At 51.2% G+C, this 21,824-nt stretch overlaps 9 protein-coding genes across 9 annotated transcripts; 7 read left to right on the top strand and 2 right to left on the bottom strand.

Moving 5' to 3' along the window:
- The first annotated feature begins 83 nt into the window (after positions 1–83).
- On the top strand, positions 84–1,916 carry BJY04DRAFT_179098 (uncharacterized protein). The gene is made up of 3 exons (XM_073709846.1): positions 84–307; positions 364–594; positions 646–1,916. The coding sequence occupies exons 1-3, from the start codon at positions 151–153 to the stop codon at positions 1,167–1,169; spliced, it is 912 nt and encodes a 303-aa protein (XP_073575530.1). The 5' UTR covers positions 84–150; the 3' UTR covers positions 1,170–1,916.
- Positions 1,917–4,504: 2,588 nt separating this feature from the next.
- On the top strand, positions 4,505–9,304 carry BJY04DRAFT_116331 (putative ABC multidrug transporter). Its single transcript, XM_073708257.1, has 3 exons — positions 4,505–5,347; positions 5,396–6,421; positions 6,474–9,304. Exons 1-3 carry the CDS (start codon positions 4,628–4,630, stop codon positions 8,997–8,999), a joined length of 4,272 nt encoding a protein of 1,423 aa, XP_073575529.1. The 5' UTR covers positions 4,505–4,627; the 3' UTR covers positions 9,000–9,304.
- BJY04DRAFT_179093 (palmitoyltransferase YKT6) lies at positions 9,285–10,585 on the bottom strand. Its single transcript, XM_073709845.1, has 4 exons — positions 10,417–10,585; positions 10,203–10,368; positions 9,806–10,092; positions 9,285–9,736 (listed from the first exon to the last, which is right to left on the bottom strand). The coding sequence occupies exons 1-4, from the start codon at positions 10,435–10,437 to the stop codon at positions 9,617–9,619; spliced, it is 594 nt and encodes a 197-aa protein (XP_073575528.1). The 5' UTR covers positions 10,438–10,585; the 3' UTR covers positions 9,285–9,616.
- On the top strand, positions 10,586–11,088 carry BJY04DRAFT_179090 (uncharacterized protein). The gene has a single exon (XM_073709844.1). It carries the CDS (start codon positions 10,763–10,765, stop codon positions 10,919–10,921), a length of 159 nt encoding a protein of 52 aa, XP_073575527.1. The 5' UTR covers positions 10,586–10,762; the 3' UTR covers positions 10,922–11,088.
- Positions 11,089–11,316: 228 nt separating this feature from the next.
- Positions 11,317–12,870, top strand: BJY04DRAFT_179089 (uncharacterized protein). The gene has a single exon (XM_073709843.1). The coding sequence runs from the start codon at positions 11,735–11,737 to the stop codon at positions 12,473–12,475; it is 741 nt and encodes a 246-aa protein (XP_073575526.1). The 5' UTR covers positions 11,317–11,734; the 3' UTR covers positions 12,476–12,870.
- A 465-nt stretch (positions 12,871–13,335) lies between these two features.
- BJY04DRAFT_116294 (cytokine-induced anti-apoptosis inhibitor 1, Fe-S biogenesis-domain-containing protein) lies at positions 13,336–14,907 on the top strand. Its single transcript, XM_073708256.1, has 2 exons — positions 13,336–14,193; positions 14,245–14,907. The coding sequence occupies exons 1-2, from the start codon at positions 13,545–13,547 to the stop codon at positions 14,550–14,552; spliced, it is 957 nt and encodes a 318-aa protein (XP_073575525.1). The 5' UTR covers positions 13,336–13,544; the 3' UTR covers positions 14,553–14,907.
- Positions 14,908–15,146: 239 nt separating this feature from the next.
- Positions 15,147–15,650, bottom strand: BJY04DRAFT_213916 (uncharacterized protein; the record flags this gene model as incomplete). The annotated part of the gene is made up of 1 exon (XM_073715061.1): positions 15,147–15,650. One exon carries the CDS (start codon positions 15,648–15,650, stop codon positions 15,147–15,149), a length of 504 nt encoding a protein of 167 aa, XP_073575524.1.
- A 178-nt stretch (positions 15,651–15,828) lies between these two features.
- BJY04DRAFT_230025 (MFS transporter) lies at positions 15,829–17,874 on the top strand (the record flags this gene model as incomplete). The annotated part of the gene is made up of 4 exons (XM_073719194.1): positions 15,829–15,848; positions 16,353–16,639; positions 16,724–17,661; positions 17,713–17,874. 4 exons carry the CDS (start codon positions 15,829–15,831, stop codon positions 17,872–17,874), a joined length of 1,407 nt encoding a protein of 468 aa, XP_073575523.1.
- Positions 17,875–19,357: 1,483 nt separating this feature from the next.
- On the top strand, positions 19,358–21,283 carry BJY04DRAFT_116274 (cell wall mannoprotein 1 family protein). Its single transcript, XM_073708255.1, has one exon. The coding sequence runs from the start codon at positions 19,489–19,491 to the stop codon at positions 21,103–21,105; it is 1,617 nt and encodes a 538-aa protein (XP_073575522.1). The 5' UTR covers positions 19,358–19,488; the 3' UTR covers positions 21,106–21,283.
- The last annotated feature ends 541 nt before the right edge of the window (positions 21,284–21,824 follow it).

The raw sequence follows: 21,824 nt of genomic DNA, 5'->3' as shown, positions 1-21,824 counted from the left end.
AGGTGGGCGCCACTTGGGGTGGCTGGGATCCTCCAGCAACAACCCCGCATGATCTATGTTCGCACTCAAATAAACAAGCGCCAGCATCCCTCCAACACAGTCAACTGTTACTGTTGGCATATGTGATCAATACTCAGACTCGCAGTGAGCATGCAGAACCGTCTCCCCACCATGTCCCGCCATACTCTCAGATCAACCTTCGAGAAGGTCAAAACCGACGAAGAGGGCGAGTTCGTCTGCCAATGCGGCTTTCGGACGAAAGAGTACCAGGTCAAGAAAGAGAAGAGCCCTTACTATGGACTAAAATGTCAGCGCTTGCAAGATCGTTCCATGTTTGGAGAAATGTATGCTGACCGAGTGAAGTCTACGCGTGCGCGAAGTTCATCGTTGACCCCTCCCGGTGCAATACGACGATCTGGTCTGACGAGCAAGAACGTGTGCGGGCGCTTATACCTCCAGGCATGCGATCACCTCGAACACCCCGGAAGCAGGTCGATATCAGGATATTTGGGCGATATACTCCGTCGACCTCATCGAAGAGAAAGGCACAGACGGAGTCATTTGATAGCGGGGTTGATGATTTAGGTGTTAACGGTATGCTTCTGATATCTGGTATGTGTTCGGTGCTAATACTACGTATGATAGAACCGATCTCACCACCTCCAACGAGATCCGTCAAGAGGATAAGATTTGACGACGAGATCAATCCGGAAAACGATACTGCCGGTCGCCCTTTCATGCCATTACCCAGACGACGTCTATTTGCCGAGGATCTTGCGGGCCCGAAGCCTAACCCTGCGGCCGAGGTTGATCCATTTGCTCCAAGAACACTTGGGCGTAACAATGTCGCCTCACAGCCGACTACACAGCCAAATATTCAACGCTTTCGACGATCTCCACCTCGAACACAAGAGCCTATGGCATCCAAGAAGCTCAATAGAAGCGCCTTGTTTGCACCTGAAACCAACAACCGTCATGAGATAGCCAAGCCTGTTGCAGCGGAACCCCAGATACTGATACAAAACCGTCAGAAACCTGAACCTTGCGCCGGCCCAAATCTGTACGACAGTGAGAGCGACTCGTATGGCTGGGACGATGACTTGGATCAGAACATTGTCCAGGTTGCGGATAGCATCGAGAATCCCAGACTGAGTCCGCTGCCTGTCTGAGGCCTTCCGACATATCATGAACGCAGAAAATGATTCGACACGAGACCAACGATATCCTTGGATACAGTGCATATCTCAATTGAGCCTTGTCGCAGAGCGCAAGGCAGCCCATTTAGGTTACTGAGGGGTCGACTCCACGCCTCTTAGATCATTCTACGCCTTCACGAAATAATCATTGGAAGGCAACTCCGGCCGTGACTTGTCGAAAGCGCACCCCCATATCGATCGCCACCTCACAAGGCGTGTCTCAGCCACTTCTTTATTCATCCCATGTCAGATATTTGCTTGCGCGCCTTATAAGCCAGCATATAATAGGCAAAGTCAAGACTTGAATGCCCCGACGAATCTGGAAAATGCTCACCCACGTCCAAGCACGGCTGATCTGCTCCTCGTGCAATTTTATGAAACACCGTCAGCATACTTCAGCTCCCGGACTCGAGTTTATTCAGTTGTAAATGGGCCTGATGACTGCATCTCCGCCCCTCGAGCTTATCGAGCAGTATCAATCCTGGTCAGGCTACGATGCTTCTAGAATCCGCCGAGTCGTCTACCGAAAAGTATGGTTGCTATCGGCTGTTTGCATTGGTGATGCTTTGTGTCCTATCTAGTGGCGATTGCGGAGTATGGAATTCAAGCGCGCTTTCGACAAGTCTCTTGCTTGGTTTGCTATCTAGATAGAGACTATGTGGGTTGGAATCACATATATTTGACAAAAACATCCTTTGTAGTCTGAATTATATACAGAGAGAAAATGCTCTGCGCGATCTTAATTGAATGTAACCGATCACTTGGTACAATCGAATGATATATATATATATATATATATTCTAATAGGAGGTTAAGCACCGCGAAGCAAGCATCCAGAATAAAAAGCCAATCCAACCCCAGAATTATCATTATACACACGGATAACGATCGTTCCTTTGCAAATCTTGGTGCTTTGCCTAGCTAACCACCACTTTCCGCCCCCTTTTCAAACCCTGGAACAGGACTCTCATCGCGCGATCGATAAGGCCAACAAGAAGACCTCGATCCGGGTCGGGTCGGACAATATTTGAATTGGCCTGTTAGGTAATCACAGAAACCAGGGCTAGCAGCTTATAATGGCCACGGCCACGCGCAGCGGCCCCAATGCCTACTTATAGTTACTCGGTGGAGTCCAGTGTATTTTAGTCTGGTTTAGAATTCCAGGAGAACTCCGAGAGAGATATACTCTGTACCCTAACTCATTGTTCCTGTCGGCTTACCAGGGAATGCTTATACTAAGATATATATATCACACTACGAGGTGAGACAGAAGCTGAAGATTCTCAGCGGTGCATGGACCAGGGTTCCAGATCACACCCTCGCTTACGGCGGATGCTACAATCACACGTGGGACGCTCAAGGACTTGCCGAGGGCATGGACATGGGCATATGCATGTGCAGAGACACCGCTCGTGGTCCTCAGGCAGTTCACAATCTGCAACGCAAGCTGGATTAAGGGTTACACAAAGCTGTGCGGCCGTAGATAGAAACACCTTGTTGGTGGCGAACTGCGGTGTGAAGGCGAAGTTTGGGGTCGAACCTTGAACTCGACAATCAGTTTATCGAGACGATCTTTAATAGCTTCGCCAGATCATTGCTGTTGCGGGGTAATCTGGAGGCTTTATGTCTACTCCGTAGAGTTAGATGTGAGCGGAGATATTAATACTCCGTACAAGTTTGAGGATCGACAAAATGGCGGGTATACTCCGGGTCGAGTCCGGACAGGGCTCCTGCTCGAGGAGAATCTGGGAAAAGATATTCTGAAGTCGAGATATCTGGAATAATGGTTTCGCGTGCGCCTTCTGAGACGGTGGGTGAGAAGACAAGTTGGGTTGTGAATTAGGCCGGAGTCGCGGGAAAAGGACAGCACGGATCGGGGAAGACGGAGATAAGACCTCAGCTGTGGACGGGAAGCCGAGAAACGGCGACAGGATCTGATCTTCAAGTTCCAGCAGAGTTTTGAACGTGGCGCTGAGGCTGGCTTAACCCGCGCTCGCTTTGTCCAGGTAAACGTCCGCAACCAAACGTGATCGCCAGGCGGACAGGCATCCAGGAAGGAGACTTACCCCGGAATCAGATAATGGATTTCTCATCACAGCCTACTAAAAACGACTCTGCAAAGGCCGCCACACCATTGACGACCGACCTTCCTGATACGTATACGAGTAAGACCGGAACGGAGATGGTGATCCGGAGGGTGAAGCTGCTAGGAACAGCTGACGAGCACGCAAATGGGATCCAGATTCCAGAACCAGGAAAATGTAGTGAGATGGGTGAGATCTTAGAAAACCATTATTAAACGAGGACTCACGGATGAATTATCTCGCTTGGCAAGAGTCTCCACTATGTCATGATGGGTGTGATCTTTGGGTCCGAGTGGTTGCTGGGATATGTGAGATCGACAAGTCAGAGGAAGTTTTGATCAGTCACGACAGATGCGACTGATGGCAGCCAGGGTTGATGGCAGAAGAACAGGAACTCGACTGACACGTGTTTCGATGGTGCTTTGATGCAGTTGCAGATGACCAGTGCAAAGTCTATGTATCTACGGAGTAGGACTCTAGGAGGAGTCTAACTGCGAGAACGATGGACAAACAGCTTCGTGTTGAATAGGCAAAAAACAACCTTGGAAGCTGGCGGGGTTAATCGGACAGGCTTAAAGCCGGGAATAGGCTACCTATCTGTGACGGTCACTGATTAACTATTGTGTAGTGAAAACTCCGCGAGTCAAGCCTCACTGAGGGATGATCCCGGGAGTAACCCAAGCGCCATGTGCGCCTTTTGGGGTGAGATGACGGCAACGCTGATCTGATAGAGTTTGAGAGCAACGGAAAAGGCGCAGCCTCAGACCGGCAGAGGTCGAGAGTTCTGGCCCTTCGGTTTCAGTTGGGTTGGCCCAATTTTGGGGTCTGTCAACTTGAGAACGGTCTCCGCTGAGTCATCGGTGTCGGGCATCCCGGACGAAAGACCTCGTCCGATTGGCGGTGTTGAAAATAAACCGCTGAATCAGCGGAAGCAGCCATGTCGGAGGTTGCAGACCGACTGCCGACTCTGACTCCACCATCTCCATCTATCGCCGCCGCAAATCCTCTCTGCTTGTCAGAAAATGGTCTCTGCTGCAATTAAACGTAATCTGTTATCCCCAATTACCGATTATTATTGGAAGACTTTTCTCTGATCCACTGCTATTGCGCTGTCTTCGTGCGGATCTTGCGGTTTACTCAGCGGATGCTGGTCATCGGGAATAGGAGAGCCATGTGGACCCTCAGCCTTCAGGGCTCGGAATCGGTCAGATTCCTACCCCCGTTGGGTCTTTTTCAGGTCCCTCCGGACCATGACCCACATCCCTGGCCGTGTTTATATACCTCTTAGGGCTGCCACCCGCTGCCTCTTCTGAGATTTGACAACCTATCTTTCCTCAAGGTCTCGCCATGTCGTCCCTTACTGTGGAGGACAAGACCGGGCCCCATGTGTCCAGAGAGACCATGGTGAGCCAGGATTCCGATAGTGCGGCTACTGTTTATGGCGAGGACTCCTCTGTCCCCGTCCCCGAAGGTGTCAGCCGTGCCGACGGTTGGGCTTTGATGCCCCAGGTTAAGCAACAGAACGAGCGCGATGTGGCCTCTGGGTTCAAGAGACGAGAGCTAGGTGTGACATGGCAGAACCTCACCGTCGAAGTCGTCAGTGCAGAGGCCGCCGTTCAGGAAAACTTCCTCTCCCAATTCAACGTGCCGAAGTTGGCAAAGGAGTCCCGCAACAAACCACCCCTCCGAACGATTCTCGACAACAGCCATGGTTGCGTCAAGCCAGGCGAGATGCTATTGGTCCTTGGTCGTCCAGGATCTGGCTGTACGACGTTGCTGAAGATGCTCGCCAATCAACGCCTTGGGTACAAGTCGGTAGAGGGTGATGTTCGGTATGGGTCGATGACGGCAAAGGAAGCTGAGCAATACCGTGGCCAGATTGTGATGAACACTGAGGAAGAGCTGTTCTTTCCTAGTCTGACTGTGGGCAAGACAATGGACTTCGCCACCCGATTGAAGGTCCCTTTCCGCCTACCAAATGGAATTGAGTCACAGGAAGCGTACCGTCAGGAAGTTAAGCAGTTCTTGCTGGAGTCGATGGGCATTTCTCACACAACCGACACAAAGGTACATCATTTTTGCATTCACCTCTTGAACCATAGCTAACGAACGCAGGTTGGTAACGAATTCGTTCGGGGTGTTTCAGGTGGCGAGCGCAAGCGTGTATCGATCATCGAGACCCTCGCTACTCGTGCGTCCGTCTTCTGTTGGGATAACAGTACTCGAGGTCTCGACGCCAGTACCGCTCTTGAGTGGACTCGTGCTGTTCGCGCAATGACCGACGTCCTAGGCCTGGCTAGCATTGTCACTCTCTACCAAGCTGGTAACGGCATCTATGATTTGTTCGACAAGGTGTTGGTTTTGGATGAGGGAAAGCAGATCTACTACGGACCCATGACCCAAGCCAGGCCCTACATGGAGGCTCTTGGATTTGTTTGCCGAGAGGGATCTAATGTTGCCGATTTCTTAACTGGAGTTAGCGTGCCGACCGAGCGCAAGATTCGCCCGGGATACGAAAATCGATTCCCTCGAACTGCTGACGCCATGCTGGAGGAATACAACAAGTCGGTCGTGAAGGATGAGATGATCAGCGAATACAACTACCCTGACTCAGAGTACTGCAAGCTACGCACTGATGATTTCAAGGAGGCTGTCGCTGGTGAAAAGGCTAAACAGCTGCCCAACAACAGCCCGTTCACCGTCGACTTCGTGAACCAGGTCAAAATTTGCGTTATCCGACAGTACCAGATTCTCTGGGGCGACAAAGCCACATTCATCATCAAACAAGTGTCTACCCTTATTCAGGCATTGATTGCCGGTTCGCTTTTCTACGATGCTCCTAACAACTCTGGTGGTCTCTTTATCAAATCTGGTGCTCTCTTTTTCGCCCTGCTGTACAATTCTTTGCTGGCCATGGCGGAGGTTACCGAGTCCTTCCAAGGACGTCCCGTCTTGATCAAACATAAATCGTTCGCCTATTTCCACCCTGCCGCCTTTTGTCTTGCGCAAATTGCTGCCGATGTTCCTGTTCTTATCTTCCAGGTTACCATTTTCGCGCTACCACTCTACTTCATGGTTGGGCTCGAGATGTCTGCCGCTGCGTTCTTCACTTTCTGGATTGTGGTATTTGCGACGACAATGGTAAGCCTCCCCACAAATTATGCTCACGTGAGCTATGGTCTAACTTGCATAGGCTATGACTGCTATTTTCCGAGCGGTTGGTGCCGGCTTCAAGACTTTCGATGATGCATCCAAGGTCTCAGGTTTCTTGGTTTCTGCTCTCATCATGTACACTGGCTACATGATCCGGAAGCCTGAAATGCACCCGTGGTTTGTTTGGATTTACTGGATTGACCCGTTGGCATATGGTTTCGATGCGCTGCTCTCCAATGAGTTCCATGGCAAGATCATCCCCTGCGTGGGCACCAACCTTGTACCCAGTGGTCCTGGATATGAAAACGCATCCGGTCAGGCCTGTACTGGTGTTGGAGGTGCGATTCCTGGCGTTGACTTTGTCACCGGCGATGACTACCTCTCTTCGCTCTCTTACGCTCACTCCCACGTCTGGCGAAACTTTGGTATTCTGTGGGCTTGGTGGGGTCTGTTCGTCGTCCTGACTATCATTGCGACAACCAAGTGGAAGGGCGCTTCAGAGAGCGGACCGTCTCTTCTGATTCCCCGTGAAAGTGTGGAGAAGCATCGCCACGCTGTCCATCGCGATGAGGAGTCTCAGCCCAACGAGAAGTCTTCCAAGAAGCTGCAAGATGAAGGCGCCCAGGAATCAAACGATATTGACAGCCAGCTTGTCCGCAATACATCCGTCTTCACCTGGAAGGATCTCTGCTATACCGTCAAGACCCCCACTGGAGATCGACAGCTTCTCGACCATGTTTACGGATGGGTAAAGCCCGGCATGCTAGGTGCCCTTATGGGATCATCAGGTGCTGGAAAGACTACTCTGCTAGATGTCCTCGCCCAACGCAAGACTGATGGTACCATCAATGGATCAGTTCTTGTTGATGGTCGGCCTCTCCCCGTTTCCTTCCAACGTTCCGCCGGTTACTGTGAGCAGCTTGATGTTCACGAGGCTTATGCCACAGTCCGCGAAGCCCTGGAATTCTCAGCGCTGCTCCGTCAGCCACGCACAACGCCTCGGGAAGAGAAGCTGAAATACGTCGACGTCATCATTGATCTGCTGGAATTGCACGATATCGCCGACACTCTCATAGGACGTGTCGGTTCTGGTCTTAGCGTTGAACAGCGCAAGCGTGTCACTATCGGTGTCGAACTCGTTTCTAAGCCTAGCATCTTGATATTCTTGGACGAACCAACCTCCGGTCTCGATGGCCAGTCTGCCTATAACACCGTTCGTTTCCTGCGCAAGCTGGCTGATGTCGGCCAAGCTGTGCTCGTTACCATCCATCAGCCTTCCGCTCAATTGTTCGCTGAATTCGACAGCCTGCTACTTCTTGCAAAGGGTGGAAAGATGGTCTACTTCGGTGATATTGGTGACAACGGCTCAACTGTGAAGGAGTACTTTGGTCGACATGGCGCCCCTTGCCCTCCAGAAGCTAACCCTGCCGAACACATGATTGACGTCGTCTCTGGAAGTCTCTCACAAGGCCGCGACTGGCACGAAATTTGGAAGTCTTCTCCTGAACATACCAACGCCCTGAAGCAACTCGACCAAATCGTCAGCGAAGCCGCCTCCAAACCCCCTGGAACGGTCGATGACGGCAATGAGTTTGCCATGCCCCTCTGGCAACAAACTGTCATCGTCACCAAGCGTACTTGTCTCGCCGTCTACCGTAACACCGACTACGTGAACAACAAGATCGCCCTTCATGTCGGCTCCGCCCTCTTCAACGGTTTCTCCTTCTGGAAGATGGGCGAATCCGTCGGTGAACTCCAACTCAAGCTCTTTGCCCTCTTCAACTTCATCTTCGTCGCCCCTGGTACCATGGCACAACTCCAACCCGTCTTCATCGAGCGCCGTGACATCTACGACGCCCGCGAGAAGAAATCCCGCATGTACTCTTGGGTCGCCTTCGTGACTGGCCTAATTGTCTCCGAAATTCCCTACCTCATCCTCTGCGGAATCCTCTACTACGTCTGCTTCTACTACCAAACTGGTATGCCCACAGACTCCGACAAGGCCGGCGCCGTCTTTTTCATCATGATTCTTTACGAGTTCCTGTACACCGGTATCGGCCAGTTCATCTCCGCCTACGCCCCCAATGCCGTATTCGCCTCCCTCACAAACCCCCTCGTCATCGGAACCCTGGTCTCCTTCTGCGGTGTCCTTGTACCCTACGCCCAGATCCAAGAATTCTGGCGCTACTGGATCTACTACCTCAACCCCTTCAACTACCTCATGGGTGGTCTTCTGGTCTTCACTCTCTTTGACGTCGACGTTACCTGCCGGGAATCTGAGTTCGCAACTTTCGACCCTCCCAATGGTTCCACCTGCGCCGAGTACCTCGCTGGCTACATGCAGGGCATGGGCCGCCTGTCCCACCTTGTTGACCCCGAGGCAACAGAAGGCTGCCAGGTCTGCCAGTATACTCGGGGAAGCGATTACCTGTATACCCTCAACTTGAAGGACTACTACTACGGGTGGAGGGATATCGGTATCATCGCGCTCTTCGTGGTCAGCAGTTACGCGCTGGTCTACGCGTTGATGAAGCTGAGGACCAAGGCTTCCAAGAAGGCTGAGTAGAGGGGTTTATTTCATACCTCTCTAGTCTGTTCCTTCTGGGCTTTGGTTCACTTGTGGACGAGTCTCCTTCTCTCTCCCTCTCTCCTCCGTCTCCCCTCTGCATACATAGACCTGTGTTTGCCCTGGAGCTTATATCTCTTCTTGTCATTTTTATATTTTCTTATATGTTTGAGATTTACGTGTTTCGATTCGAATCACTATAGACCACCCTGAACTGCATAGCGGAGTTTTATGTTAACCAGATACCAGGTTTTATATAGTTACATTAATAGATTGGTGATACTGGACAGAATTGTTTGCGCACGAGATCAGTAGTTGTTACAAGAGCAGTAAATCTTCATCACCAACTAGGATGCAAGTCTATAACTATTTTCAGGTGGCAGTCGTTGGAGGTAATCGATCGTTGTATCACCGAAGACGTAAGAATAGAGACAGACAACTAGGACACCAGAAAGAACGTTGAGGTAATCATTGAGCGTGGTTGATTCATCAAGCAGTAAACAACAGAAGTGCAGGATGGAAATGAAGTAAGATCTGCCAAAACAAAGGCTTCGTAGATATAAATTGGTCGTAACGAGAGGAATGAGACGCTAGTTCGTGAACATGAAATAAACAAATTACATGATAATGCAGCAGGAGTTTTGCTTCTTCGCGCTGGTATAGAACATCTTGCTTTGGGAGCTGAGACCCTCGCTCTTCTGGACTAGATCATCGAGTTTCTCGCCGCGTTGCAGGACCTAAGTCGTCATCCCGTTAGGTGATCATCTTGACTGGAGACAGGAAAGGGGGGGCAAGGCAGGACTCACAGTGTCAATCGTCTTGTGCAGAATAGCCGTTGTCTCATCGAGCTCTCTCTGCATTTTGCCCAGTTTGTCTGCGTTCTCAGGGTCCTGGTACTGTGTGATGTAGTCGCGGAGGGCGGGAAAGGGAATAGGGCCGTTGGCGGATGCGGCGGAGGGGTTCTTGGTCATGAACTCGTCGATGAGCTTGGAGAGGACAGACTGCGCGGGCCTGGTTTGATAATCATCGTCGCTGATAATCACGCCGGTGATGCCGGGGAATCGATCGGAGGCGTAGATATGGAATTTGAAATCTGTATAATGGCCACAGGTTAGCGGCGGTTCGTGGGAACGTTATCGTCTTCTACCCCTGGACGCCTGAAACTCGAGCGAAGCTAGACTGTCTGAGATTCAAGGGACGTGCCTTTTTCTAGAACTTCCAGCCGGTTGCCCGGTTGCGTGCGGCCGGTTAGAAGCTTGCTAAACATGGTTGTGAACTCCTGGATGCTTCCCCGCGTGAAGCGGGAGTAGCTGCTGAGCTCCCGCTCGCAGCATAGCTCGATCGGATCGGGTTGTACGTTTCGAAGAACCTGCAAGGGTTAGTGGGCGTTATTTGAGAGAGGTAGATCATAGCATACACCAATGTAAATGATCTTCATTTTGGCGGAGGAAGGGTTGAGAGTCTAGGGAAGCAATGTGGGTGCTGAGAGAGAGCTGGACGCCTCTGAGGGTGAACGGGATGGAGCGAGGCGGTGTTGTCGGGCAGAATATAACTCAACTGCTCACGTGCGAAGACCCTTCTTTCCTATTCTGGGACAGCTTGTACTTCACGAATCATTGCAATACTTCTGCCTGCCACCTAGTCGACTTTTCGTCCGTCGTCCACTCACCCCTGTCACATGCTGAGTGCGGCCAGATCTAGAGACTCGACATTAGCTGACATGTGAACAAGGGTTCTGTACCGAGTCATTAGCCACTGCCTTAATGTCAATGCGGGCTCAGCTGCCTCAAATGATGTCCGAAATGCCTCAAGGTGTTCGTATGTATGGGCTCTCCGAGTCCCTTTTTCGGAATAGGTCGAAAAAAGTATCTCCGCTGAAGCCCGGGAAGTCTACACAAAGCGTTCAACATGAAGGTCCCTGATATCCCGGATGTCTCGAATGGTGGTATCAAGTAGTATCAAGTACTTTGTGTGATAGAACCGACGCAGCAGCAAATTTCTCCTCATGTTTGCTGCGCTGTTGCTCTGAATAGCTGAACACAGCCTTGCCCCTCAGCAATTTGAAAGAGCTGCTCACCTAGTTTATTGACATCTACGCCCGAGGCGTCTTCAGAGCAGAGTACGCTAATGCGGCTCGTGGTGTAACTTGCTACCACACCAGGATCGAACAATTGTTCTTGAAATACCGTCTATACACTCTCAACGAAATAAAGATAACCCAGGTCCGAGTCGAGTGCACAATCCGAATTGGAAGGTACAGACTGTTGACCACATGAGACCTCCGCTAAATAGGCTGTTCTATGCTCCAGCGGAGGACCTCGTATAGTGGCCGGATGATCGGACCATTCTCCCTCAGACGCTAAGGCTGGCATCAGCCTCAATCCACCTGCTGCTCGCCATCGGGCGGACCAAGTCTATCAGCCATGGATGAGAGGTGCTCGGATGCCTTGGGTGTGGGTGAGATGACACCCTGCAAGTTATGTATGTCAGCTTAGAGTGATAATGTATGTTCATTGCTGTCTATTATACCATGCCCTTACAACATCTACAGCTGGACGTGAGATACGAGGTGGAGGGAGGCGCAATTATCCCAGCCAAATTGTTGTTGAATGATTAAGAGGGCAGGAACGACAGAGGTGGAAAGGCGCCAAAAACAGGCTGGCTTCAATTATTCCAGGTTCTCTTCTTCTTAACTACATCCAGCTCACTGTCTTCTCCATCGATCGATCGCTCTCATGAATTTGCTGTGGTTATTACCGTCGTCACCAATCATTTGTATCTCAATCATCGCTCACATTTGCGGCCATGTGATCCGTATCTACGGGTTTCCGTTCTACTGCTTCCTTCTCTGGACAATTATGTACTGCATAGCTGCTTTCGATATGACTTTCTACGCCGATACCTCCCTCACAGTCAAACTCTGCTGCTACTGGTTCCCAGCGATTTTCTGGGCGGGCGTTATCTACAAAAAACCACACATCCTTGATGGTGACGAGTTCAAACGCATCGACACAATCCTACAAAGCCGCGGCCTTAGCTTCCTGGCGACCATCAACCGAAGACTGGATTATTGGGTCACTCCGAAGGTCGACAGGCATCTGATACTCACATACATCGAAATATGGAAAACCCTGCTGTTGATCATCAGGCATCGTGACATATTCAAAGACAACGACGACGAGCCCCTCGAGGAAAACCAACGCCCACCTACGAGTATGACCGATGAAGAGCTGATCGAGCGAGACCGCAGTCGCCTTCGCCCGGATGTGGCCGACGTGATCGAAAGAGTGAAAGCGATTCAGGATCAGATCTTGAGAATGGACGTGTGGAAACGGGCTTGGGCACAAAATATGATGTTGGATTTTCTCTCCGAGCAAAGACGACGTCTTGACGATGACAAGGCGGCTTGGACTGCTATTGATGCGAGGGCAAGGTCGGTTTTTGCAGACACCAAGAATAGAAGAGGCCGCGGTTGAGATCGAGGTCAGCAGAGGCGGCCGTGAGAAGGCAGGATTCGTTAGGCGTGATATGCGGCACTTTTGAGGGTTGACGTCCGGTCTTTTCGCGGTTGTTTTCGAGTTTAGTTGTTGTCGCTTGTCGGCTTCCTCTTCATCGCCTCATGTGGCTTGATACCTTCAAACTGGGCTTTTAAAAGGACGAAAACGTTATATGCGGTGAGCTAGACAGTTCTTAATCTGATGTTGTCCGACTCGGGAACAATTACAGTATTCTGCGAGCGCGAAATTAGGAGCCAAAGCTTTTAAGTAAATATATATACGTGATCATGTTGACCAGCGCCCCAGTATAGAACCACGCCACTGAAGTTTTGGTTTAATTATGCTAGAGAAAATGTCTAAAAGAGATACAAATCACGCAACTTTCCCACTTCGAAACAGCTTAAAGCTCCTCGAGCCCCGAGGGTTGTAGGGCTTTGTTGACACCGAGAATAAGCGTGACATCAAGTTCGCATCCCGCATTTTCTCGGAGGCCTAACCCGAGAGTGGGACTGCCCGATTAGTAATGGATTTCCTCTCAGTGACTCAAAAGAGGTGAACGGAGGGGACTCCTGTATCGGAGCGCGAATCATGGTCTTTGTATTTCAGTCCTTCGTTTCGGGGTTCTTTTACCAAAAGTGGCTAACAAATTACTTTAGCAGGCTTTCTATTGGACAGCAGGTCAGTATGAAGACGGTTATCTGACGGAATTGTAGAAAGATAACGTCATGAGACGCATTTTCTGCTTCTCCGCGGATCACGTGCTGAGATTTGCCCCTCGACAGACTGATTGATAAGAAATGCGCTGACCAACCCACCATGCCATTGGAGATCTCTGCTCAATTCCATTCCTTCCTGCAACAACAAATCACACCCGGGATATTTCCTACATCCTCGACCGATATCGCACACCTCCCTCCTCGTCACGCAACAGACACAAAACCCTTGACCTCCTTCCCTTCCTGCCTTCGAGGCAGACCAAAATTCGCCAGTCCACACCCTACATACCCGACCACTCACTTCGTTCACATAGACGATAGAGAAAGACACAATGGCTCCCTCCTTCGTGACAATCGACACGACCCCGGACTTCGACATGTCTCCCACCCCGACAAAGTCCCTCGACACCATTAACACAAAGCGCACTCTCCTCCTTGCACCCCCTTCCATCGCCACACAAGAAGACAAACTCCGCTCCCTCTTCACAACCTACGACCGCAACACGACAGACCTGCAAATGCTCGACCGCGTTTCAGCGGGTTTCGTCTCCCTTCCCTCATCCACATACGACCTCGTTCTCGTCCTCACGGATACAGATGGCACCCGCCGGTCGGAGGCTCTCCAGCTACTCAAGCGGGAGGTTTATGCGGCGGTCATCCCGGCTATGAAGGGCGGCGCGAAGCTGCAAACAGAGGATAACTTCTTCGGCGAGGCGGAGGAAAGAGAGGCGGTGCTCGCGGGCTTGGTTAAGGGATCGAATGGGTTTGAGAAGATGGATGCTGGAGGCGCGGTTGCGCTGCCGCTGAAATTGGGGAGGAAGAAGAAGGCTGCTGCTGCTGCCGCCCCTGCGCCGACGCCGGCGCCGGTCGTTCGGCCGCCTCCGATTATCAGTTCCCTGGACAATGACTTGGAGGATGACGAGTTGATTGATGAGGACACCCTTTTGTCGGCGGATGATCTGAAGAGGCCGATTGTTCCTCGTATGTCTACACTTTTCAACACCCATAATATCATAGCTAACAGCTCCACAGCCCCAGAGTGCCAACCCAAGGCTGGCAAGAGACGTCGCGCCTGCAAAGACTGCACCTGCGGTCTAGCAGCCCAAATCGAAGCCGAGGACAAGGAGCGCCGCGAGGCGGCAGACCAAAGCTTGAACGTGCTGAAGCTCGAGTCGGACGATCTGAACGAGTTGGATTTCACAGTTCAGGGCAAGACAGGTTCATGCGGTAACTGTGCCCTTGGTGATGCGTTCCGATGTGATGGATGCCCCTTCATCGGTCTACCTGCGTTCAAGCCTGGCCAGGAGGTTCAGATCTTGAACGATGTTGCGCAGCTGTGAAGAAGGTTTTATGCTTGGATGACTTTACGGAGCTGGAGTTCTTGCTTTTCGGCGCTCCTGGCGTTGAACTGGGGTTACCTTGACTGTGCATTTAGATAAAAGGGTTGCTTTCGGGATTGGGTCATTTAGATAATTGATATCAGACAAACAATTCATGTTATTCCCTTCGACAATCGTTTTCTCTTTGAGAGAAAGTTGTATTCTACTACTATCAAGTGGAAACGCACCAGTGCCGCTCTTTTATCGTCTCCTCATCCACAAATCACCCGCAAAAAGGCAAAGCATAGCTTAGCTCATTTTTGGTGATATCTACTCAAGACTGAACCGGAAGCTACTGGTATCATTTGTCTCCATCTCCATGAGCAATTTAAATAGCCTTCAAAAAGCTTCATATTCCTTTTGGAGAACCAGTGCACTTCATTATCAAACTCAGCACATCCTCCAGGTAAGAAAAAGGCCAACGATACCACCCAAAATGTCACGAATCGGAGTTCCAATCTCATCGGCGGACGTTTCTCTTCTCTTCTCTTGCCTCGTCTTGCCTTGTCTCTCCCCTATCTCCCCCTTTCTCTGAACCCACGAAAAAGAGGTCAATCAGTACAAAGGCAATCGCTTATCCGTCTCGGGCGCCTCATCCACCCCACGCTTCTGGACAACGTCACCCTCGTAGTTGGTGTAGAAGAAGCGTTTATCTAGTCCCATATCACCAGCAGTGCCATCGTCAGCACGCTTTTGAACAATGTCGCCCTCGTAATTCGTGTAGAAGAAGCGCTTGTCCAGTTCATTATCACCAGCAGTGCCATCACCAGCCCGCTTCTGGACAACGTCGCCCTGGTAATCCGTGTAAAAAAAGCGTTTATCTAGTTCCGTGTCACGAGAAGCACCCTGCTCAGCACGTTTCTGAATGAACTGGTTGATGTAATCCATATAGCTGAAGCGTTTGGTGAGTTCGGGATTTTGAGGATCAGCTAAGAGGGCGGTATTGGGCATTGATTCCATAAGTTCGGTGGTGGTTGGCTGACTATTGGGCATGATGGGGATGCTCAGGGTGACTGGGAGAGCTCCGAGGAGGGCCAGAATGGGGAGGTGGAGATGCATGGTGATGCAAGTTGAGGGGAGGGAGTGTAAACTTGTTGACGCGAAGGTGGCTTGAGATTGTTGCTAGGGAGTTGGTATATAGCAAACCGGACTGACTGCTTTACTTGGTCGTGTGTGCCTAGGGTTCCGAAACGGGTAGATATATTTGCAAAGACAGCCTGTAGACTGCAGTGCAGAGATGGACTGTGGTGGTATCTTGTACGACCGGTTTAATTAGGTCACGAATGGAAAGTCCTCGCTACCTGAATACTACCTAGTGGAAGGAAGAACGCTCAGAGACAGCTTAACTGATGTAGACCCGCATGAGGGTATACTCAGCGCCGGAAAAAGCCCCGATAGGGTTCCTTGATTTGATAACAAGGGCTGGGGGTACGGAATGATGTGTATGTAGTTCAGCTTGAAGTGATGCAGGTATGTCCTAGGTATACTTACAGAAGACCTTCTGCCGACAGAATCAGGGGCCTGAAATGAGGCAATTGTTACACAGCTCATAATCTCAACAGATGAGGAGGCCTCTGAGCTCCGCTGAGCAGGGAGCATATAAGTTATTGCAAGTAGGGGCCTTTGGCCCTTAAGCCCCTCGGCACTTTTTGTTACTCCAGAAATTGGTATCAGACAATCCTCATCTGAGGTTGATATCCTGTTGACCGCTGAAAATACACCATTTCGCCCTTCGACATCGGGTGGTATCCCGGTGCCTAGGCAAGATGCGGATGCAGACACGGACATATCAGACTCAAACATCCGCTGCCGTTTAGTTATCACATTGATTTTTATCCTTCTTGCTCTCGAAACAGGAGGCCATATAATCCCGGGCCCCATGCTACGCATAATTGACGGCATCGTGTGTGACAGGTACTGGCGTGTACACGGGCCTGAACAGATACCACCAGACGGACCAATGCCGGAGCGCTTGTGCAACTTGACCGCAGTACAGACTGAGGTTGCTCAGGTTAAGGGATACTCTGACATGCTGGAGGGACTGCTATGTATGCTTTACTACTCACCTTATCTTTATGCCTCGAACTGCTTTGTCTCTTCTGAGAACCGTCGCACTACATGTCCACTGCCAGCAACACTCTGCGCAACCCCCTACGGCTACATCGCAGACCGCTACGGCCGCCGGCTGTCCATCCGCCTCACTATTCCCGGCTTCGTGCTCAACGGGCTGATCACAAACTGCGTGCTCTGGTTCAACAACATCTTTCCGGTACGCGGGATCTGGCTCGCGTCATGCAGTTGGATCATTGGCGGCGGACCAACGGTTGCAATGGCCGTCATCTGGACAATGCTCGCTGATCTCACGACCGACTCAAATCGCGCGGTGCTCTTCTTTCGTGTTGGGCTTGCGAGCCAGGCTGTGGCGTTTGTGCCAAGTGCTGGAAGTTCAATATTTACGACTGTCGATCCTTGGATCCCCTTGCTCGTGGGGTGTGGGATTATCCTGATAGGGCTTGCGGCGGCTTGGGGTCTACCAGATACCATCAGCATGGACAAAGGCCATGAGAGTAGTACTGATGACAACCAGGTCGAGAATGACAACGAATCTACGATATCTGCCTGCTCGGCGAAAGGAGCGCTTCTCTGCGAGAAGTTCAGCAGCCTCGTCAATCCTTACCTGTTCATCTTTACTACTGCGAGACTTCTTTCCTTCCTCTTCTCGTTAACCCTATATAGAGTCGCCCTCGGGTCATCCTTATTCCTAACGCAATACATCTCCACAAGATTCAACTTACTGCTTGCAACCGCCCAGTTCATTTCGTCCCTGCACTCCCTCGCCACAATCCCCGTCTTTGCATTCCTATTACCATATCTCACAAATAGAACTTTGGCACTTCTACCACCCTCAAAACGGGATCTCTGCATGGCTAGATATAGCATCCTCTGTCTATCTCTCGGATGCATAGGGATTGGCCTCTCACCAGTCCCTTCTTTAGTAGTGCTGAGTCTATGTATCCATGCCCTGGGGGCCGAATTTCCTTTAGCTGCACGCTCACTTGTTACAGCGCTGGTTCAGAGAGAGGAAACGGCGAGACTTTATGCTGTTGTTGAGGTGGTGTAGAGTGTGGGATCTGTGGTGGGTAGTGCTGTTGCTACAAATGTGTTCAGGGCTGGACTTGGGCTCGACAAGGGTAAGGGGGGAGGTGGTACTGGGCTGGTTTATGTGCTAAGTGGGGTTGTCTTTGGGGTTGTTGGTGGGATTCTTTGCTTTGTTGAGGTATAATCTGTTGTCTAGATTAGTTCCGAGACCTCTTTCATTTGCGCTAGATGGCGCGCATCTTGATCTCTCTGATGGCTACTCCGAGTAATTCACCCGTTTTTTGCCCGTGCTGAGTATTAGAGGACCAGGTGTATGCTCGGATGGAGAGCTGAAAGGAACAGCGTCCAGCGACATTGTTCGATTCCGGGAGCATTCCGATTCCACTAATATGTGTAGACATGAAATAAACTGCACACACCTGCTGGAGACCGAGATGGTGACGGTAGCCGAGACTTTAGAACTGCGTGCTTGATCTGATGCGTAACCTCGGCTTGAGTCCGTGAGTGTCCCCGTGCGCTGGGTGATATTGAGTAATCTCTTTTTCATTAACGCCACAGCACGGCCGTCGATGTTTGGCTACTGGGATCTGGGGTCAGTAATTGAGTTCATTTCCACCGAAGGATACTTACCGTGCTCGACTGCTATTGTTGTTCATTGTGGCGGAAGGTCAACCGCAGGCCCCGGAAAACCGGGCAGGCAGAGTTTTTGCTCAGATAATTATCTCGTTTTCGCTTCGATCGCGTGCTCAAAGGCGTCATTGCAATTTTGGTAGTGCAGTGGAACATTTCGAATCATAGCAGAACAGTCGGGAAGCCGGAGGGAGAAGTGTCGAGAGTGAAGCGTATCCAGAGTCAGCAGACTCGGATGCGGGGAAAGCGTCTCCATCTTTCTCTCCCCACAACACCGACAAGCTCAGCCTTGGAGAGCACCCACTGGCTTCCCGACATCATCGTCGCTGGTCGACGCCGATTCCAGGTTAGATGATAGGAATTGTGGATATGAGGTGTCTCAGAACCCCGCGACGGTGGCGGCGACTACCCCGAATATCACCCGATCACATTGCTTCTTAATGGTGAGTTCTGAGAGTTCAAGACACTAAGAACACGGGCCTGACATTTCCTCGAATCAAAGCTGGCGTGCTTAATCTAATTTGATTAGCTTGGCCCCGGCGTTCTTTATAATGGGGCGGGGCCAGTCACCGTGCTCAATCACCCTAAGCCTACGGTCCCTGATTGAATACCGACATACTAAGCCTTGATTTTCGCACAGATTGCCTACATTGGATTAGCGGATGCGTCCTGTTGATTCTTTAATCGTGGTTGAGGGACGCCTTTGGCACGAACATGAAGGCTCCGAAGAGTATACACGGCGCCGAACGCTCAATCCGAGCCCCGTAATTATCGCCAAACGTATGCTTCAAGGTTTTGAGTGTCTCACATCGAGTACTCACTCTTTGAAGGTAGTCACATCCCAGATGTAACCACATCCTTAGCTCCAACTAAGGCTGAGATGGATCCAGTCATCGACCAGCGCACTGGACCTAGCGCTGCCAAGTCGCAACGAGATTCCTTGGAAGGCTGGGGTCTGGAGAAGCGAGGTTAACTTGCTCAGTATTGGGGCGCATGTGCCGTGACCAGCCCTGCAGTCATAAATCCCCGAGTCGCCCAAGGCTGGGAAGGGTTCGTGTTCTTAGCTCCACTGGCACACCACACTCGTTGACTGCACTCCGTTGCCAGAGCTATACCACTCACCTGCCGCTATCTGCAACAGATAGTCAACTTCTGACATTGGAGCAAGATGAGATTCTCTCCGACCCTTCTCCTGGCTGGCTTGGGCGCCATCACCACAGCCCTAGCCACGCCGACGAAGCTTGACTGGCAGCCAACGGTTGTCAAACGCCAGGGCTCAGCAATAATCGCCAAGGTCGGCGAGCTCAACACCGACGTTATTGCTCTAGGAACTGAGATTGCCGCCTACACTGGGGGAGACACCTCCCCAATCGAGGAAACCTCCGAAGCCCTAGTTGCCTCCATCAACGATGGTACCGCTATCGTTACTGCGAGTGAGAGGCTCTCTACCGCCGATGCCTTGACCCTTGTCCCTGCTATTCTGGAGTTGATCGACAATGTGGATGTTGCCATTAGCGCTCTTGTCGGCAAGAAGGATCTTGTTGTCGAGGCCGGGTCCGGGCATCTTGTTTACGCTCAGCTGACCGCACAATTGGCTGCTGCGAACGGCTTTGCTGCTGCTCTTCGCGAGAAGGTCCCTGCGGGTCTAGAGGAGGTTGCAGATGAGCTGTCTGCTGCCATTGCTGTCTCCATCCAGGCGGGCATTGATGCGTATGAGGACGTGTCCGAGCCACCGGTTACGACAACTACAACGACGACCACCACTACGACCACGACTAGTGAGACAACGACCACCACGGAGACAACGACCAGTGAGACAACGACCACGAGTGAGACCACCACGGAGACTAGCACTACTGAGACTACCACAGACACAACTAGTACTACGGATACTACTAGCGCCACCGAAACAACTACCACCACCACTACTGAAGAGCCGTGCGAGACTGACACTACTACCACTACTACCACTACCACTACTGAGGAACCGTGCGAGACAGACACTACTACCACCACTACAACTACCACGACTGAAGAGCCGTGCGAAACTGACACTACCACTACTACCACCACCACAGATGGCCCGGACCCTACCAAGACAACTACCAAGGACCCTGAGCCCACTGACGACTGTGACACCGAGACCGAGACACCCCCTCCCTCAACCACCGATGAACCCACAAAGACAACGACCAAAGACCCCGAACCAACCGACGACTGTGACACGGAGACCGAGACTCCCCCTCCCACAACCACCGACGAGCCCACAAAGACAACCACAAAAGACCCGGAACCTACAGACGATTGCGAGACCGAGGACCCCGAGCCTACAAAGACAACAACCAAGGACCCTGAGCCCACCGATGACTGCGAGACGGAAGATCCCGATCCCACCAAGACTCACACAGACGACCCTGAGCCAACCAAGACCCACACAGATGACCCCGAGCCCACCAAGACCGACGAGCCTGAGCCTACCAAGACACATACCGACGAGCCTGAGCCTACGAAAACACACACTGACGATCCCGAGCCCACCGATGACCCAGAGCCAACTACCCCTCCTCCTCCTCCCACTGATGACGACGAAGAGGATGACGATGTGCCCGGCCCCATCCCCTCCGGCGTCTCCCCCGAGCCCACCGACGAGCCCGAGCCCGAGCCTGAGACGCCCACCGACTCCGGCCCTGATGCTCCCGAGTTCACCGGCGCCGCGACCGTGAACGCCATCAAGTCTTCCCTTGCTGGTGCGGCGATTATCGGTGCCTTTGCTGTTATGCTTTGAGAGCCGCATAATCTTGCCCTAGCTTGAGTTGGACTGAGTAGAGGCTGTTGCAATCATGGTCATGTTATCTTATGTTATGTTATGGGACTAATGTTTACTTTCTAATGTACTTAGCTGGATGGATCTATGATCTGTTGGTCTTAGTACCTTTTTACTCTAACTAAATATTATATTCATACTTCATCCCTCCGCTGCCTTCTACTGAGGACATATGAGGAGCGTCAAGAAATCAACAACGAAGGCGGATAAAAATCATAAAAACAGGGCATCTACATCTGCCAATGAATAAAGTCCGGCAAGGATACTCTGCGAATGAACCAGATAAGCTCGGATTTTGGCAACTCCGTTGTTCATTCTCTTTACTTCGAGTCTCGGGAGCGTACATAGAGATTCAAATTACGAGCAACCTGGAAAACAAAGAAAAGAACAACGCCGTGAATTCCTTCCAACAACGTTGATTCTTACCCTCCGATGTACGTTGTCGTTACCTACACATAGCTGCAAGCTGTTTATGTCTACGATACTTTCGACGAACAGGGGCATCATTCTTCTATTTCTTTTGAATGTTCTTCCCAAGGTCAGATATACGTGCATCTATCTGACTCTAGTCACAAATTTCCAACACCAGCTAACGAATCCTTGAACTAGACACGCTTCTTTGTTTATTCGGCAGCCGACGTGTAGCAGTAATACCATGAGAGGAGGAATAAGCCAAGATC

Source organism: Aspergillus karnatakaensis, assembly GCF_047715665.1.
Source record: "Aspergillus karnatakaensis strain CBS 102800 unplaced genomic scaffold BJY04scaffold_5, whole genome shotgun sequence".
Lineage (NCBI taxonomy): Eukaryota > Fungi > Ascomycota > Eurotiomycetes > Eurotiales > Aspergillaceae > Aspergillus > Aspergillus karnatakaensis.
This window is presented reverse-complemented; position numbering and strand designations above follow the sequence as displayed.

What these genes read in the sequence shown, in the direction of transcription:
- BJY04DRAFT_116331 (XM_073708257.1), top strand. Translation starts at nt 4,628, where the DNA reads ATGTCGTCCCTTACTGTGGAGGACAAGACCGGGCCCCATGTGTCCAGA. An exon ending in CTCACACAACCGACACAAAG is followed by an intron (nt 5,348 to 5,395) that starts GTACATCATTTT and finishes TAACGAACGCAG; the next exon opens with GTTGGTAACGAATTCGTTCG. An exon ending in TGGTATTTGCGACGACAATG is followed by an intron (nt 6,422 to 6,473) that starts GTAAGCCTCCCC and finishes TAACTTGCATAG; the next exon opens with GCTATGACTGCTATTTTCCG.
- BJY04DRAFT_179090 (XM_073709844.1), top strand. Translation starts at nt 10,763, where the DNA reads ATGTCAATGCGGGCTCAGCTGCCTCAAATGATGTCCGAAATGCCTCAA.
- BJY04DRAFT_179089 (XM_073709843.1), top strand. Translation starts at nt 11,735, where the DNA reads ATGAATTTGCTGTGGTTATTACCGTCGTCACCAATCATTTGTATCTCA.
- BJY04DRAFT_179093 (XM_073709845.1), bottom strand. Translation starts at nt 10,437, where the DNA reads ATGAAGATCATTTACATTGGT. An exon ending in GCTGGAAGTTCTAGAAAAAG is followed by an intron (nt 10,093 to 10,202) that starts GCACGTCCCTTG and finishes GCCATTATACAG; the next exon opens with ATTTCAAATTCCATATCTAC. An exon ending in TGCACAAGACGATTGACACT is followed by an intron (nt 9,737 to 9,805) that starts GTGAGTCCTGCC and finishes ATGACGACTTAG; the next exon opens with GTCCTGCAACGCGGCGAGAA.
- BJY04DRAFT_179098 (XM_073709846.1), top strand. Translation starts at nt 151, where the DNA reads ATGCAGAACCGTCTCCCCACCATGTCCCGCCATACTCTCAGATCAACC. An exon ending in CCCTTACTATGGACTAAAAT is followed by an intron (nt 308 to 363) that starts GTCAGCGCTTGC and finishes GACCGAGTGAAG; the next exon opens with TCTACGCGTGCGCGAAGTTC. An exon ending in TGATGATTTAGGTGTTAACG is followed by an intron (nt 595 to 645) that starts GTATGCTTCTGA and finishes TACGTATGATAG; the next exon opens with AACCGATCTCACCACCTCCA.
- BJY04DRAFT_116294 (XM_073708256.1), top strand. Translation starts at nt 13,545, where the DNA reads ATGGCTCCCTCCTTCGTGACAATCGACACGACCCCGGACTTCGACATG. An exon ending in GAAGAGGCCGATTGTTCCTC is followed by an intron (nt 14,194 to 14,244) that starts GTATGTCTACAC and finishes ACAGCTCCACAG; the next exon opens with CCCCAGAGTGCCAACCCAAG.
- BJY04DRAFT_116274 (XM_073708255.1), top strand. Translation starts at nt 19,489, where the DNA reads ATGAGATTCTCTCCGACCCTTCTCCTGGCTGGCTTGGGCGCCATCACC.